Source organism: Xenopus laevis, chromosome 1L (genome assembly GCF_017654675.1).
Source record: "Xenopus laevis strain J_2021 chromosome 1L, Xenopus_laevis_v10.1, whole genome shotgun sequence".
NCBI classification, from domain to species: Eukaryota; Metazoa; Chordata; class Amphibia; order Anura; family Pipidae; genus Xenopus; species Xenopus laevis.
In genome coordinates, this window is record NC_054371.1 from 183828873 (window position 1) to 183843992 (window position 15120).

General features: G+C 43.3%; 1 protein-coding gene across 2 annotated transcripts in view; it reads left to right on the forward strand.

Moving 5' to 3' along the window:
• Positions 1–2801, forward strand: part of cep120.L (centrosomal protein 120kDa L homeolog) — a 54258-nt gene extending 51457 nt beyond the window's left edge. For both annotated transcript variants that reach the window (XM_018246713.2, NM_001093427.1), the window contains 2 exon segments: positions 633–778; positions 2231–2801. In XM_018246713.2, coding sequence (XP_018102202.1) covers positions 633–778; positions 2231–2456 — 372 coding nt within the window. In that variant the 3' untranslated portion in view covers positions 2457–2801.
• The last annotated feature ends 12319 nt before the right edge of the window (positions 2802–15120 follow it).

Consider the following 15120-nt stretch of genomic DNA (forward strand, 5'->3'; position numbering starts at 1 on the left):
CAGCATAAGAATTTGTAATATGAACCTACTTACCATTTGGGTAAATGCTTAATTATTCTAGTGAAATGGAAATGGCTAATAAAACAGGACTGTCCTCTGACAACTGTCAGAATTAATTTGCATTTCTACATATTTCAATAAAGAGGGAAAATATGTTAGATAATGGCTTTTTTTGGTAGATTCAGTACTAAATGCTCTCAGCTAGGGGAAAGAACAGCAAAGTCTGGCCACTCGAAAACCAGGATGACATTTATTCCACTGCCTGGTTGCTAAGCTCAGCAGTACCTAACAACCTGCTCATACTCCAATATTGAGAATTGCCTTTAATAAGGGAAATCCCACAAAGAATTAATGGTAAAGAGAAATGGAGAACTGCCTTTAATAAGGGAAATCCCACACAGAATTAAAGGTAAAGAGAAACTGCAAATAATAATGTGCTTCCCAGGCTAGCGCATGTGCACACCTGAGACATAGAGAAGTACAGGGAGGGGTTCCTATTTACCTGCTGTATTATTGCTGGTTATGAGAAGTGGAAATGTTTTATCGAATTTATATTCTAGATTTGTGTCTCTGTTCACAAGTAAAGTCTCTATGTCTCTGCATTTAAACAATTTCTGCTGTGTTTGAGACAGCGCGAGCAAGAGAATGCCATGGCACGGCTGAGAAAACAGCAGCAAGAGCTGGAACACATGAGACTGCGTTACCTGGCGGCAGAAGAGAAAGACGTGGTTAAGACAGAGCGCCAAGAGCTGGAGGAAATCCGAAATGAATTAAACAGGTAATCTGCATGACGGCAATAAACACTTTATTCATTTGAGTGTACATTGGGCAAATGTACCTATGTTTGTCCCTATTTCTCCAAATTTTGGTTAAATAAATCACCAAACAAACATTGCTGTAGATTCAAATAGTTGGGAAACCTAGTTCAAAACTGACAGGAACTAAAGAACATAATGGTAAATCATTACAGTGTGTCCGAGAACAAGAAACAGAGTAACACCATGCTGTATATTGTGCTGTGTCTGCATGGAGACCTCTCCGATGCATTTGTTACACAACCTTCTGTTTGGATAGAGTGAACATTTCTCCTGTGGAGGGCATCATAAGCCCATACTTTCCTGTGGTTACACCAATATAGATAAAGAAAGTGCTTTTTAAACAAATGTATATATAGTTACGGTGGCCACAGACTTGCAGATTTACCTTCATATCCTACGAACGATCGTTCGGTGCCATTGCCCGACCTGCCACTTACCATTTAGATCAAAGAAAGTAGTAAAACAACAGATCAGACGATGTTCTACCCCTAACAGCAATCGTGCGAAAGTTATGTCCAACAAAAGCTGGTGACAGTTTTGTCAGATTGGCAATACATGCAGAGATATTATCAGTAGCCAACAGAAATTTTCTAACCTGTCCGATCGTCTCAACGACCGATCGCCATCTCACGAAAAAAGTCGGGACACTTCACACACGGCCCAAAAATCTTACGAAACAGAGATTCGTACGATGAAATCTTTGCATCTATGGCTATCTTTAGATGTGGGTCTATAGAGAGTAAGCTTATATTTTGCAGGCAGACTTTGTTATTATGTGATTAATTAACTACTATATTATCACATTTCTCATATCTGAGCCTGTTAATGAATAGCAAACATTAACCAGAATCAAAAATGTGGGACTATGTGGCAAAGGTTGACGTGGTACGATTCATAAAAGGGCTGATTGTGGCCTGAAACGTCGCTGTTATCCAGGTTCTGCCATGTGTATCAAATAAAGGCATTTTATGTTATGATAATTTGGTGCTGTAAGTAAAACTTTCTTCAATATGACAATGGACTGTGGCCATTAATTGTACATGCACCAGATATTCCTGATCAAGGGGGTATTAGAGCTGATTGTTGATTTTACATGCTTCAGTAACTGTTTCTATCCATCTACCTCTATAGGGGAAATCCACCAACATCCAATTAAATGAATCCAAGATCAATTGCACATGTATATATGATATTAAAATTGGGAATTTTAAAATTTTAAAACCAATAACATGGCATTGCCTTGTTACAGGGGATCAGGCAGGAATCGAAAATGGTTTGTTGAAATATTATATAGCGAATAGCTTTCTCTTTTTTTTTTTGTTTCTCTTTACGAATCCTTGTTTAACCCCTGTGGTTTGTGCATTATGTAAAGATAGGCTTTATCTCTGTGCTTGGTGTGGTCCTATCTCTAGATTGAGACAGCAGGAAGACAGACAGCAGCCTCCTGATACAAGTGCCAGTGCAAAAGAGATCCCAGGAGCAAAACTTAAAGATGAAGGTTTGGATGATTATCTGTCTCGCCTGATAGAAGAGCGAGACACCCTCTTACGGACTGGAGTGTATACACACGAGGATCGGATCATTAGCGAGCTGGACCGACAGATCAGAGAGACAATGGCAAAAAGAAGCAATAGATAATGCATCTGCTAATGTTTTCAATTTAGAAATGTTTCCAATTTAAAATCTGTGTGATCAGGATTAGCGATCAGATCGATTAAACCCATTGATTCAGTGGGCCAGTTTTCATATGTTCTATTTATTGCAGTTCCTTGATGATGTTATTAAGACTTTCTAGCTGGCACGGCTTCTATTTAGAGCAATAAAATGTTATTTAAATTTTTATTAGTTTGGTTTTGTAAAAATAAGAAAATGTTCCTGTACATTGTATATTTGCAGCACAGTTTGCTGTTGTATATTGATTGTATATCCCTAATTGATATGTGTCCTTTGGATAATGGCTGTTAATAAACTATATGTACTTTTTTTATTTGTACCCAGCAAGTTATATGATGTGTGTGTGCGCGCTCTGTGCGTGTGACAAGATCAGCATATTTTATATATTTGCTATTATGCCAAAGTTTGTCATTCTAAACATTTGTATAAAGCAAATATTTAATTTAATTTAACTTGTTCATTGCTCTAGAGGCCAGTGCAATATGTACTGCAATTGGATAACTGTGTTTTGATTGTTGTAGTTTAGGGGACCACATGACTAGTTCACTTTCAGTATGTTAGAAAATGGACTATTATTTTCATTGGTCCTTGTTTTTTTCCTTATTGTTTCTGAATTATTCCTTCCTCTACCTCTTTCCAGCTTTGAAATAGGGGTTACTGGCCTGACTGCCAAAAAAACTTGATGTTATGAATTACTTTTTTTTCAGTTTAGGCCCTTTCCTATTCCAATTTCATATGCAAAGCACCACCTGCTAAATTGGACCATAGCTGTAACAATCACTCACCCTGGTGGTCGGTGGGGGCCGCGCCCTCGGCGGGGACGCCCGCCACGCTGCTCCTCTTCCTTGTCCATGCCGGTTCCTTAGGGCGCTCACAGCGCGCATCTTTTCTTATAGGCGCATTGACGCTGGCATGATGACGTCAGTGTGCAATGGCGCGAATTTCAAACACTATTTAAAGGGACTAAAGCACTAAATTCATTGCCCATTATTGGTTCGTCCTAGTGAGTTCCTGGGTGCTATTTCTGTATATTCCAGTTATCTGATTCCTGTTTGACCCCTGCCTGATTGACTATTCTGACTTCTGTGATCCAGACCCCTGCCTGGTAACCAACTATTCTGACTTCTGTAATCCGACCCGTGCCTATTTGACTCGTCTGATTGATCTCCTGGTTTTGACCTTTGCCTGTCTGACTCCGCTTGAATTCTGCCTGAACTGTCCCGGCCTGCCTGACTACGTTTTCATCTAAATCCTTGTACTGTGGCCTTCTGCCCAAAGACTTTGCTTAACGATCGTGCCCCTCTGCTCGTCTAGAACCTTCGTTTGGCTCCTCTTTTAATAAGACCTGGCGGCATCCGATTAGCCGAGGGCGCCTCCCGAGTTGAAAGGCAGCTGTTAAAGGCGGAAGCAAGAGCTGAGACCAGGGAGCTTAGCATTGGTTCTAGATTCTGGGTGCCAATTCGTGACAATCGCAACCAGATACAGTCATATGAATAAGTTTGGTAACCCCTCTAAATTCTTTGGAGTTTGTTTATCATTGGCTGAGCTTTCAAAGTAGCAACTTCCTTTCAATATATAACATGCCTTATGGCAACAGTAGTATTTCAGCAGTGACATAAAGTTTATTGGATTAACAGAAAATATGTATGATAACAAAATTAGACAAGTGCATACATTTGGGCACCCCAACAGAGATATTGCATCAATACTTAGTTGAGCCTCCTTTTGCAAATGTAACAGCCTCTAGACGCCTCCTATAGCCTTTGAAGAGCGTCTGGATTGTAGATGGCAGTATTTTTGACCATTCGTCCATACAAAATCTCTCCAGTTCAGTTAAATTTGATGGCTGTCGAGCATTGAAAGCCTGCTTCAAATCATTCCATAGATTTTCGATGATATTCAAGTTGGGGGACTGTGACAGCCATTCCAGAATATTGTACTTCCCCTCTGCCTAAACGTCTTTGTAGATCCCCATGTGTGTTTAGAGTCATTGTCTTGTTTGAATATCCAACCCCTGTGTAACTTCAACTTTGTGACTGATGCTTGAACATTATCCTGAAGAATTTGTTGATATTGGGTTGAATTCATCTGACTCTCGACTTTAACAAGGGCCCCAGTCCCTGAACTAGCCACACAGCCCCACAGCATGATGGAACCTACACCAAATTTGACAGTAGGTAACAGGTATTTTTTTTGGAATGTGGTGTTCTTCTTCCTCCATGCAAAGTGCTTCTTGTTATGACCAAATAACTAGATATTTGTCTCATCAGTCCAAAGCACTTTGTTCCAAAACGACTGTGGCTTGTCTAAATGAGCTTTTGCATACAACAAGTGACTGTAAGGGTTACAGCGTGGAACCGCTGTGATAGTGGATAGCCATTCCATTGGGAGAGGATATGGCGGAAGCCCAGGGGTGTACCCATAGATGGTAAGGGAGGCAGACATGGTGAAAATAAAGCAGGTTTACTTGGAGCTTGCAAATAACACAGGAACAGTTCAAAATAAGGTAATTACCAGGAAGGTGAGGATAAGGAAACAATGCTGGAACAAGGCAACACAGGAGCTTGGAATCCAGGAGCTTGGGATACAGGTAAGGAATCACTGGAACAAGATACAGCGACCAGATACAGGATACGATTACAATTAATGACTCAGCCCTAAGCAAAGCTCAGGGCGGGGTTAATAAAGGGACGGTAATTGGGAATGGGAAACACATGAGGGTAAACGAGGTGGGTGGAGAATGGGGAGGAACACACTAGAAACTGACAGGTACATGAAACACAAGACACACAAGGCTAAGGATCAGCCTCAAAGAGCCCCCAGTGGCTCAAAAGAACACACAATGTCCAGAATCTGGGAAATAAAGGTTCGAGTCCCGGGCTGATCCTTACAGTACCCCCTCCTTAAGGGTCGACCTCCGGGCGACCCAAACGAAAGACCCCCATCCTTTTTAGTCCAATGACTGGAGATGGGGACAAAAGTTTTGCCAGGGTCAAAGGCTGGAGAGTCGCCAGGATCGGAAGCCAGATCAGAGAAGTCACCAGGTTCAGGAGCCAGATCAGATGGATGGCCAGAGTCAGGAGCCAGATCAGAGAAGTCGCCAGAGTCAGGAGCCAGATCAGAGAAGTCGCCAGGGTCAGGAGCCAGATCAGATGGATGGCCAGAGTCAGGTACCGGAGAGCCGCCAGGGTCAGGAGCCAGATCAGAGAAGTCGCCAGAGTCAGGAGCCAGATCAGAGAAGTCGCCAGGGTCAGGAGCCAGATCAGATGGATGGCCAGAGTCAGCCTGCATAGCAGAAGAACCAGCCAAGGCACCCATTACAGGCGGCGGACCAGCAGAGGCACCCATTACAGGTGGCGGACCAGCAGAGGCACCCATTACAGGTGGCGGACCAGCAGAGGCACCCATTACAGGTGGCGGACCAGCAGAGGCACCCATTACAGGTGGCGGACCAGCAGAGGCACCCATTACAGGTGGCTGATTGCCCAGGACAACAGGAAGACCACCACGAATAGCAACAAGACTGGTAGACTCTGGAGCACCAGAACTATCAGATCCTGCAGCAGAAATAGCAGGTCTAGAAGTAGATTTGTCCGTGGGCCCAGAGGCCATGGTACACAGGTCCTCACAGGCTGAACCCAGCAAGGCTGTTGGCACAGAGGCTGGAAGCGGCAAGGCTGCTGGCACAGAGGCTGGAAGCGGCAAGGCTGCTGGCAAGGCTGCTGGCACAGGAGCTGCAGGCGGGACCACTGGCACAGGAGCTGCAGGCGGGACCACTGGCACAGGAGCTGCAGGCGGGACCACTGGCACAGGAGCTGCAGGCGGGACCACTGGCACAGGAGCTGCAGGCGGGACCACTGGCACAGGAGCTGCAGACTGGACTGTAGGAACTGGAGCTGAAAACGTAATGGGAGACATGGAAATTGACAGAGACAGCTTTCGGGGAGCCGGCACAGGAACAGGCAGCTTTCGGAGAGCCGCACAGGAGGCAGCTGCTGGGGGCCTGGCATTGGAACAAGAGGCAGCTGCTGGGGGACCGGCACTGGAGCAAGAGACTGCTTTCGGGGAGCCAGCACTGGAGCAGGAGGCAGCTGCTGGAAGACCAACACTGGAACAGGAGGCAGCTGCTGGAGGACCGGCACTGGAACAAGAGGCAGCTTTCGGGGAGCCGGCACAGGAGCAGGCAGCTTTCGGGGAGCCGGCACAGGAGGCAGCTGCTGGGGGTCTGGCATTGGAACAAGAGGCAGCTGCTGGGGGACCGGCACTGGAGCAAGAGACTGCTTTCGGGGAGCCGGCACTGGAGCAGGAGACTGCTTTCGGGGAGCCGGCACTGGAGCAGGAGGCAGCTGCTGGAGGACCAACACTGGAACAGGAAGCAGCTGCTGGAGGACCGGCACTGGAACAAGAGGCAGCTTTCGGGGAGCCAGCACTGGAACAAGAGGCAGCTGCTGGGGGACCGGCACTGGAGCAAGAGACTGCTTTCGGGGAGCCGGCACTGGAGCAGGAGGCAGCTGCTGGAGGACCAACACTGGAACAGGAGGCAGCTTTCGGGGAGCCAGCACTGGAACAAGAGGCAGCTGCTGGGGGACCGGCACTGGAGGCAGCTGCTGAGAAGTCGGCACAGCAGACAGGACAGGCTGGGAAGCCGGCACAGCAGACAGGACAGGCTGGGAAGCCGGCACAGCAGACAGGACAGGCTGGGAAGCCGGCACAGCAGACAGCCAGTTGGGAGCCAGTCGTCGGGAAGGTCCAGCTGGACACTTGGGTAGCCGATGCTGCTGCGAAGCCTCCTCTCTTGGGGGTACTAGGCACGGCAGAAGCCCCATTTTGGGAGGCACAGAACATGACAGAAGCCCCTCTTCTGGGGGCACAGGACAAGGCAGAAGCCCCTCTTCTGGGGGCACAGGACAAGGCAGAAGCCCGACTTCTGGGGGCACAGGATCAGGCAGAAGCCCCACTTCTGGGGGCACAGGACAAGGCAGAAGCCCCTCTTCTGGGGGCGCAGGACAAGGCAGAAGCTGGGCCAGGACTGGAGGTAGCTGTTGCAGAGGGGTAGCAGGACCGGGAACTGAAGCAGACCGCTGTGGGGTAGAGGGCCCAGGAATAGACTGCGGAGGGATGGCTGGTGCTGGAACAGGAGCAGACTGCAGAGGCATAGCTGGCCCTGGAACAGGAGCAGACTGCAGAGGCATAGCTGGCCCTGGAACAGGAGCAGACTGCAGAGGCATAGCTGGCCCTGGAACAGGAGCAGACTGCAGAGGCATAGCTGGCCCTGGAACAGGAGCAGACTGCAGAGGCATAGCTGGCCCTGGAACAGGAGCAGACTGCAGAGGCATAGCTGGCCCTGGAACAGGAGCAGACTGCAGAGGCATAGCTGGCCCTGGAACAGGAGCAGACTGCAGAGGCATAGCTGGCCCTGGAACAGGAGCAGACAGCGGTGGGGATTTCAAAGGCCAAGAAACTGGAGGTGGACGACCAGACACAGGCCAGATAGCAGTTTGTAGCTCATCTTCGCTCGAATCTGAATCTTCCCAGCCCACATCGAAGACTGAATCCTCCCAGTCATCGTCAGAGAGAAAATCCTGATAGACATCATCACAGAAATGGGAGCTGACTTTTGCCTCATTCTCCCCACCCCAAGGGAGTTGTAGTGCCACATCGGGACAAGAAAGCATGGAGGGCTTTCCCAAGGGCTTCTTGTTTGGCTGAGTCATTCTGTAAGGGTTACAGCGTGGAACCGCTGTGATAGTGGATAGCCATTCCATTGGGAGAGGATATGGCGGAAGCCCAGGGGTGTACCCATAGATGGTAAGGGAGGCAGACATGGTGAAAATAAAGCAGGTTTACTTGGAGCTTGCAAATAACACAGGAACAGTTCAAAATAAGGTAATTACCAGGAAGGTGAGGATAAGGAAACAATGCTGGAACAAGGCAACACAGGAGCTTGGAATCCAGGAGCTTGGGATACAGGTAAGGAATCACTGGAACAAGATACAGCGACCAGATACAGGATACGATTACAATTAATGACTCAGCCCTGAGCAAAGCTCAGGGCGGGGTTAATAAAGGGACGGTAATTGGGAATGGGAAACACATGAGGGTAAACGAGGTGGGTGGAGAATGGGGAGGAACACACTAGAAACTGACAGGTACATGAAACACAAGACACACAAGGCTAAGGATCAGCCTCAAAGAGCCCCCAGTGGCTCAAAAGAACACACAATGTCCAGAATCTGGGAAATAAAGGTTCGAGTCCCGGGCTGATCCTTACAGTGACTCTGTTTGGGGCGTAAGTGTAGAAAGGGCTTCTTTCTCATAGGGATGCACTGAATCCAGGATTCGGTTCTGGATTCTGCCTTTTTCAGCAGGATTCAGATTCAGCTGAATCCTTCTGCCTGGTCGACCCAAATTCTAATTTGCATATGCAAATTATGGGCGGGGACAGAAATTACGTGACTTTTTGTCACAAAACAAGAAAGTAAGAAATGTTTTTTCCTGCCCACCCCTGATTTGCATATGCCAAATCTTTTGCGAAGGATTCGCGGGTTCGACCAAATCCAAAATAATCGATTTGGTGCATTCCTACTTTCTTATCACCCTGCCATACAGATGTTATTTGTGCAATTTGCGCTGAATTGTAGAACAATGTACAGAAACACCATCTGCAGCAAGATGTTCTTGCAGGTCTTTAGAGGTGATCTTTGGGTTGTCTGTAACCATTCTCCCAATCCTCAGCATATTATTAATTCAGTTTTGTAGGCAGCACACACCGGCCTAAAAAAAACCCAGTCATTTCTTTATTTATCCAAAAGTTGAAAACATAGTCGTGAGGATTGACGTTTCGGTCTTGATCAAAGACCGTTTTCAAGATCCAGATTCACATCTTAGAATGCACTATATAGTCACAATCCCTTAATTGATGGGGGAGGGAAGTGGAAGACACACACACCAACACAACACATCAAGGTTGTTCTACAACATAATTGCAATATATCAGAATTAACTCTTGAACAGATCACTCTCTCTCCAAACCTCTCTACCATTACATAAACAACAGAGTATCAACCACACTAAACACAGTGTAATTATATAAATATGGCACAAATAGATAACAATTAGTATATACATTGTAGCACATATTTTATCTCTGGGTCAGAAAACATGTAAGGGACAATTGTTCATTGAGGCCATGTGATACTAAAGTGTTAAGTTTATTAATCCAAAAGCATTCCCTCTGTAAGAGCATTTTCGATCGATCACCACCCCTTTTGGGGGGGGGGTACATGGTCTATGGCCCTTTTCCATATATATATATATATATATATATATATATATATATATATATATATATATATATATACTCGTGTTCCAAGGAATGACGCACTCCAGGACTTCATAATGAGATCAAGCAAAGTGAAGTTTATTCAACGTTTTGGTCCAGTCTGGACCTTTCTCAAGACATACATACATGTGTATGCCACCACGGGTGTGCGATGGTGGTGGCAACACATGAGCGGTAAGATTTTAAGATTAAGATTATTATTTTAATCTGATGTGTATTCTACGGTGTTTCTTTGCTGGTTTACACTAAGATTAATTGCAGATACTGCTCATAACGACTGGGAGTCCTCTTGGCCTTATTGCAACACTGTTTCGGAGGGCTACTATGGAGACAATTGATGTGATCCTTATCTGACATATTTGTTACCATTCAGGGATCTAATTGAATGACTGAAATGATAAGCATGTTACAATTGTATACTAAAGTACTATGGAGCTGCACTGGTGGGGGATGTATTCAATTAGTATAATTACATGTGTATATGTCAGAGGGGGAGGGATTGTGATATTTTCACGCCATAGCTTGGGTATTTAAGGGTAAATTTTTTAATGTGTGTTACTTTGACAAAGGCTGATGTTGCAGCCGAAACGTTAGAGTGTTCAATAAATCTATTACTTTACAACAAGTCCTGAGTAGTGCGGCTTCTTCTGGAGAGGATTATCTATATATATATATATATATATATATATATATATATATATATATATATATATATATATATATATATATATATATATATATGTGTGTGTGTGTGTGTGTGTGTGTGTTTAACTTTTTTTGTTCCCCTAGTGTAACAGATGAATAGTGGTGTAGCGGGATATACAGTATTTATTGAAAATAAGTGATTTATAAAGGAACATGTATTGGAATCAAAATGGCTCATCACATGTTGAAGATTTTTTTTTATATAGTTGAAAAACCTACTGTTAGAACAGTGGGGGATTATGTTTATCAGATGAACCCTCCCTTGCATTTCTCTCTGAACACCATTTGTCTGAAACACATATATAGAAAGGTTTCCCGATGGGAAAGGATTAAGTTAAGCATTTCCCTGGCATGCTCCGTGTTTTCAAAATAAACATTACATCACTCAAGGTTATTCAGTGAAAAATATTTGCTTGAGATTTTTTCTCTTTTTTTCTTCTAGAAATCTCCCATACATAGTAAGTTAGGTTGAAAAAAAAAAAAAAGACACATCCATCAAGTTCAACCTTTTAAGTCTCTCTCTCCAATTTGCCTCAGAGGGGGAAAGAATTCCTTCCTGACTTAAAAATGGCAATCGGACTAGTCCCTGGATGAACTTGTACTATGAGCTATCTCCCATAACCCTGTATTCCCTCACTTGCTAAAAAGTCACCCAACTCCTTAAAGCTATCTAATGTATCAGCCAGTACAACTGATTCAGGGAGAGAATTCCACATCTTCACAGCTCTCACTGTAAAAAAACTGAATATTTAGGCAGAAGCTCCTTATCTTCTACTTGGAATGGGTGACCTCATGTCTGCTGGAAAAACCTAAGATTTTCCATACCTTTTACCAGCTTAGTTGCCCTTCTCTGTACCCTCTCTAATACAGTAATGTCCTGTTTAAATGATGGAGAGCAAAACTGTACGGCATATTCTAGATGGGGCCTTACCAGTTCTCTATAAAGTGGAAGAATGACCCCTTCCTCCCATGAATCAATGCCCCTTTTAATACAGCTCAAAACCTTGTTTGCCCTTAAAGCAAGGTCCGAGGTCCTTTTCAATAATGGATTTTCCTAGTGCAGTCCCATTAAGGGTATAAGTGGCTTGGATATTTTTACATCCCAGGTGCATGACTTTACATTTATCAACATTGAACCTCATTTGCCACTTAGCTGCCCAGATTGCCAGTTTGTCCAGATCCATTATATATACTGTATATATATATATATATATATATATATATATATATATATATATATATATATACTGTATATATATTTAGCTTATATATATTTTTCCAAAGGACCAGCACTGATTATGGATTTTAGAGTGCGGGTCCATATACAGGTCATGGAACTCCAAGGTAACTTATAATATCCTCATATTTTGCAACTGGGGGTACTTTATTTATTATAATACACAAATTGTCATTGTGACAGAAATGACATCAGAACTCCCCGTTTATTTATAAAGGTTGATGGTGTGCACATTAGCATAAAAAAAATATTATATACAAAATTGTCATGGCTTATCTCAGGTCCCAAGCATTTCAAATAATAAAATTATATATATACATTTTTTTTCACTGATAACTGATGTTTTGCTATTTGATAAAAAATGCAATAGCATTTGGGTGAAGAGAGACAGAACCTGGAGCATATTTAAGCATTAGAGTATTAAGAATACACCTCAATATATAATATAATGAACCAAACTGTAGAGTACTAGAGATTCTTCTATTGTGTTGTATGTGTATTACTGTATTTCTCATTTCTTTCCCAAGTAGTGCGGTAGGTGATCTACTAGAAATATGTATCACCCTGACCTGGGCTCGTTGTAGTTACAGACTGAAAGCTCAAGTGCTGGAATGAATGCAAATTCTTGTCCCTACAACCAAGGTTATTTCCCACGGAAAACCAAAAATGGCGACGATCTAGTAAGAGCATTTCCAAATGAACAGGGCCAGCAATTTATAAACATGTTTGTTAATAATTTTGATGGTTGAAAGAGAAATTAGGAAAACAAGGTCCCTCGCTATATTTCCCCCCCCTTCCTTCTGACTGCAGACATTAATTCATAATAAAGTGTCTAGAGACAGTCTAAGCTTAGAACTGCTCTGTCTGGATATAATGTTTGTTGTCACAAATGTCTGTAACTATTCAGAATCTGGTAGCTTTCCAATTGTTGGAAAATTCTATAAGCATCCGTCTATCTAGAGACATATTTAATGTGTCCCAAAGAGCCACTAAGAAATATGATGCCAAACTGAAGGCTGGAGCTGGAACCACCATTGAGTTCTGTCAGTTCCCCTGCTTTATAACCACTGTTTAGTTGTCTGAACACCAGGGCTTGAAAAATGTAGGGTCATTAAATGACCCCGTCTCTTCACATTTGCTTTTCAGCCAAAAATAGCTTAAGAAGACTTTTCTGCTACAGTATAATGTGTAACTATTACTGCTGGAGTCCAGAAAGTAATATGTAAGGAATTAGCGCATGGATATTAATAAAGTCTTCTTCTATGTCAAACTAAATTAAGGAGGCAATTATCCCTTTTGAGGAAACCATTCCCTACAGGATTCTTGTTTATAAAATTGTGACATTTTGGGCTTCTTGAGACCCCTTCCCTCTTTCCTTAGTTATTTTGATATCCTACCTAACTATTGTGCCAGTCTTGCTCAGCATTTTTCTTGAAGCATTATGTAGGTAAAGTTATGTTATTAGGCAGAGCTCTAAGAACCAAAGGTATATGCAATATATCTTTAAATAGACAATTACTCTACTGAAGTCTGGATCCAAGTCAATCCAAAAAGTTGAGGAGGTTGTCACGATCTGCTCCCTAAATACAGAACAGGTGCTAGGCTCCCTGGTGTCGGTTCTGCTTCCGCCTGTAGCAGCCGCCTTTCAATTCAGGAGGAGCCCTCCACTAATCGGATGCCGCCAGGTCTTAATAAGAAAGGAGCCAAGCAAGAGTTCTGGACTGGCAAAGGGGCGCAGTCGTTATCAAGGTTTTGGACGAAAGGTACATTTCAAGGAATAGACAAAAAGTGTAGTCAATCAGGTCGGGTCTGTGCAGGCATAGTTCGAGGATAGTCAGACAGGTAAGGGTCAATACCGGTAGAATCATCAGGCAAGCAGGAGTCAGCATAGCAGAGTTCAGAATAATCAGACAGGCAGTGATCAAAACCAAGAATCAAACACGTAGTAAACACACCCAGGATACTAACAAGTAGACCTAACAACGGGCAATGAGTTTGAGCTTAATGCCCCTTTAAATATTTGAATTTCATGCCACTCAGCGCGATGATGTCAAACGCACGCCGTGTAAAGCCCGGAAGTGCACGCCGTGTGCACCCTAGAGATACTGGCATTTAGGCAAAAGCAGTACGACATGGTGGGTGTCCCTGCCAGCCCACTAGACCACCAGGGTGAGTGTACCTTACCAGAGGGAAGACAATTTGGGCAAAAAAGTAGCGTAAATAATAGATATCAAAGGCCAATTTTTACATAACTTTAGAAATACTTTGGATTTTGCACTCCTATGGATGAATATACAGGTATGAGATCTGTTATCAGGAAACCTCAAGAAAATTATCTAAATTATGGAAATCCCACTTTATCCAAATAATGCATATTTAAAAAAATGTCCTGTCTGTAATAATAAAACCATACCTTGTACTTGATCCAAAATAAGATATAATTAATCCTTATTGGAAGCAAAACCAGCCTATTGGGTTTATTCAATATATAAATTAATTTGTAGTACACGTAAGGTATGAAGATCCAAGTTATGAAAATATCTGTTATCTGGAAAACCCCAGGTCCTGAGAATTCTCGATAAAAAGTCCCATACCTGTATATATAAAATATACATATATTGGGATCCAGTAGCTCATGTCAGGAAACTGCCATACCAAGTATATCGAGTGTAGATGGGGACTTTTCCCAGTAAACAGATGTAAGCCACGTGCTAAATTGGTCAGGCTCTGATCAAATGAGCATGTCATACAATAATTGCCATAGAGGCCTGGAACAGGCTGGGGCCATAAAAATACTTTTGGAGTCATCCTGCCCAGGAGCCTGAGTATGACTACAGCATAAGTGTATTTACTGTTTCTCATGAAGTGTAGTCTCCATTTTTCCACCCATATTTGAGTACAAACCCCCTTTATTCATTAGAGCATCCCTTATAGAAAATGGGGATGTTTTTAAAGGTTAAGTGGCTAACGACAGATGTTTATACTATTGTAATCCCACTACTTCTTAGTGATATATTCAGCTTCTTGATCTTATTCACAGCATGCATTGGCTCACAAGTAGAGCTCACTGATAATGACAGTGTGCTGGGAAGACTTCCAAGTTGTAAAATAATAGGATTATGAAGTGACTTGTTATTTTTTTCCCTAGGATACATAAAAAAGTCGCACAGAGTTGGACCATGGGATTTTCTGAATCCATCATAAAGTCAGGAACGGTAACATCAAAGAATGTTGTCCCTTACTTAATAATAGAGGCATGTTCTCCATGCTGCCCTTCAAATGTGCAACTACAAATCCCAGAATCCGCTTCTCCGTGCTTTGAAAAACAATGTAGGATTATGTTA